Source organism: Calidris pugnax, unplaced genomic scaffold (genome assembly GCF_001431845.1).
Source record: "Calidris pugnax isolate Ruff unplaced genomic scaffold, ASM143184v1 scaffold421, whole genome shotgun sequence".
Taxonomy (NCBI): domain Eukaryota; kingdom Metazoa; phylum Chordata; class Aves; order Charadriiformes; family Scolopacidae; genus Calidris; species Calidris pugnax.
In genome coordinates this window covers 276,865-280,107 of record NW_015091166.1, presented here as the reverse complement: position 1 = coordinate 280,107, position 3,243 = coordinate 276,865, and the positions used below count along the sequence as shown (strand labels likewise).

Below are 3,243 nucleotides of genomic sequence, written 5' to 3'. Positions count from 1 at the left end.
GGGGGGCATTGCTGGAGAAAACGGGGGGCATTGCCAGTGTCTGGAGGAGCAGCCCCACGAGGGCTGGCAGCACTCTGGAGGGGGCAGGTTTGGGGGCTGCGTTGGGGGCCAGGTTTGGGGGTCTGGTGCATGTTGATCTATGCACTAACCGGTAGGCTTTGGACAGTTCTTTTCGTCAGAGCCATCCCCACAATCTTTTTCTGAAACACAGAACCAACCAGACAAGGAGAGTGGGCACAATGACAAAGACAACAACACGACGGTGGCACACGCACAGAGAGCGGCACAAAAACACGCTGGGACGTTGGACGCGGACACGGAGGAGGGACACAGAGGGCAGGCACCGCGAGCGCCCGGGAGGCGAGACCAGAAGCAGGGGAGGGTACTGGGTTGCCCGGGGCTGGGACCCCCTCGGTGCTGCAGCTCCTGCCCCATGGGGTGCCTGGGGAGGCTCGTGGGGGCACAGGAGATGCCCCACGCCAAGGCCATGGTCAGTTCCCCATGGCCAGCACTGGTGGACCCTCAGGAAAAGAGCCCTCCAAGGTGGGACTGCCCCAGGAGGGAGAGGGCACTTGCTGGGGAAGACCCCAAGGAGGGACCTGCACCCACAGCTCCCCACAAACCTCCTGCACTCTGCGGCTCTGAACGTGCTTCACCTGCTCTGAAGCCACTAATTAAACCTAATGAGGCAGAGCTGCTAGAAAGACTGAAATAAACCTCTGGGGAAGGAAAGCAACCTCGGGGTAAACCCTCTCTCCCAGGCCTGGTCCTGGGAGCGGATCTGAGGCCAGACCTGAGCTTGCTGGGAGACCTCTCCTGCCTTCCCTGGGGCTTCGGGACCTGGTTTGACCCCACCAGCACCACAGGCCACTCCACAGTCACCTCGAGCACCGGGGCAGAGTTTTGGCCACCGTGCAAAGAACGCCAAGGTCTGTTGAAACCAGCCCTGCCAGGCTCTTCCTGCAACACACGCTCACCCCAAGGGCAGCCAAGGAAAACGTGGGGCTCGCTGCTGCAGGATGTGCTTCGGGCTTCAGCTAACGCCTCTGCCCCTCAGAGCCTGGGTTCTGCTGTTTAACACGAGGCTGAGAAACGGCCCTTGCAGGAACAGGGTCCCCTGCCAGGCTGGCACCCCTGTGTCTGGTCTCGCCGTCCCTGGCTGCGACCCCCTGGCAGCGGCGGGGCCGGGGTCCTTACCGTTGTCGCAGCGCCAGTTGATGTTTATGCAGCGGCCGTTGTTGCAGGTGAACTGTGTCAGGGGGAAGCAGGTCGGGTAGGCTGTGGACGAGGCAGAGGCACCATCAGTGCTGGGGGACGACATCCCGTGCCCCAAATCCCCTCTGCCCCACAGCGGGGTGAGGAGCAGGGCTCCCCCCAGAAGCCCCCAGCTCACCGCAGGAGGCAGACTCGTCGGAGCGGTCCCCGCAGTCATCGTCCAGGTCACACGTCCAGGAGATGGGGATGCAGCGCCCGCTGGCACAGGAGAACTGGTTGGGGGAGCAGGTCCGAGCTGGCCCAGGGAGAGAAAAACAGAGCTTTAGTGGCTGTTGGTGCTTTGCTTTGCTCGGGGAAAGGTGGGGAACAATCCCCCCGGGGCTCCTGCGAGGCACAGAAGCAGGTTGCAAGGTGGGCAGCAGGGATGGGAGATTTAGATTAGATATTAGAAAGAACTACTTTACTGAGAGGGTGGTCAGGCCCTGGAACAGCCTGCCCAGGGAGGTGGTGGAGTCACCATCCCTGGAGGGATTGAAGAAACGTATAGACATGGCTCTTCAGGGCCTGCTCTAGTGCCCAAGGTTATTGGTTTAAGGTGAGGTGTTGAGTGTGGGGTTTAGTTGGAGGGTGCAGTGTTTTTGGTGGGAGTTTGGTGTGGTGTGTTTTGTATTTGTTTGGTGTGGTGGTTTTTTTTTTGTTTTTTGGTTTTTTTTTGTGGTTGGACTCAATGATCTCAGAGGTCCCTTCCAACCACTAAGATTCTGTGATTCTGTGATGTGCGAGGCTCCGAAACCTTGGCCTCATCCTGGCAGCGTTGCAGGGAGCAGCGAAGACTGTGGCTTGTCACAGTGGAGAGAGCTCTCCCTCAGCTCCCGAGGACGAGGGTGGCTCCTCACCTGAGCAGGTGGAGTTGGACTCGTCCTCGTTGTTGCCACAGTCGTTGTCCCCGTCGCAGAGCCAGCGGTTGGGGATGCAGCGGTTGTTCTTGCACTTGAAGCGGTCGGAGGGGCAGGTGTGCTGGTCTGCAGGGGAGACACACACTCAGGACCTGCCTCCCTCCACCCCACACTCATTCCTCCTCCGTGGCTGGGAGAGAGAGAGAAACTGAGGCAGAAAAGGGCAGGGAGCCTCAGACAAACTGGGGATCCAGGACCCCAACCACCATTTCCCCCCTCAACTACTTGATCCCGCTCCCCTCCTAGATCTGGGAGTGGATGGAGGGTCCTGGCTGCCTGACCCCATCCCAGCCACTGGCCCCACATCTGGTGTATCGACAGCTGTGTGGTGTTGTCGATACACCAGAGGGACTGGATGTCATCCAAAAGGACCTGGACAGGCTGGAGAGGTGGGCCCAGGTGAACCTCATGAGGTTCAACAAGGGCAAATGCAAGGTTCTGCACCTGGGCTGGAACAATCCTCACCACCAATACAAACTGGGGGGTGAGGGATTGGAAAGCAGCCCTGAGGAAAGGGACTTGGGGGTGCTGGTGGAGGAGAAGCTGGACATGAGCAGGCAGTGGGCACTCACAGCCCAGAAGGCCAATCCCATCCTGGGCTGCATCAAAAGCTGCGTTGCCAGCAGGTCCAGAGAGGGGATTCTGCCACTTGACTCTGCTCTGGTGAGACCTCACCTGGAGTCTTGTGTGCAGGTCTGGAGCCCTCAATAGAAGAAGGACATGGACCTGATGGAGAGGGTCCAGAGGAGGGCCCCGAGGATGATGAGGGGGATGGAGCACCTCTGCTCCGAGGACAGGCTGAGGGAGCTGGGGTTGTTCAGCCTGGAGAAGAGGAGGCTCCGGGGAGACCTAAGAGCAGCCTTCCAGTACCTGAGGGGGGGCTACAGGAAGGCTGGGGAGAGCCTGTTTAGAAAGGGCTGCAGTGACAGGACGAGGGGCAATGGCTTCAAGCTGGAGGGGCACAGATTTAGACTGGAGATGAGGAGAGGGTTCTTCACTGGGAGGGTGGTGGAGCACTGGGACAGGTTGCCCAGGGAGGTGGTTGAGGCCCCTTCCCTGGAGATATTCAAGG

At 59.8% G+C, this 3,243-nt stretch overlaps 1 protein-coding gene across 1 annotated transcript in view; it reads right to left on the bottom strand.

Moving 5' to 3' along the window:
- The window catches only part of LRP1 (LDL receptor related protein 1), a 116,789-nt gene that overhangs the window by 52,350 nt on the left and 61,196 nt on the right, over positions 1 to 3,243 (bottom strand). Inside the window, exons 18-20 of the mRNA XM_014959362.1 lie at positions 2,112 to 2,237; positions 1,394 to 1,510; positions 1,198 to 1,278 (exon numbers count right to left, since the gene is read on the bottom strand). Coding sequence (XP_014814848.1) covers positions 1,198 to 1,278; positions 1,394 to 1,510; positions 2,112 to 2,237 — 324 coding nt within the window. The remainder of the gene's footprint in view (positions 1 to 1,197; positions 1,279 to 1,393; positions 1,511 to 2,111; positions 2,238 to 3,243) is intronic.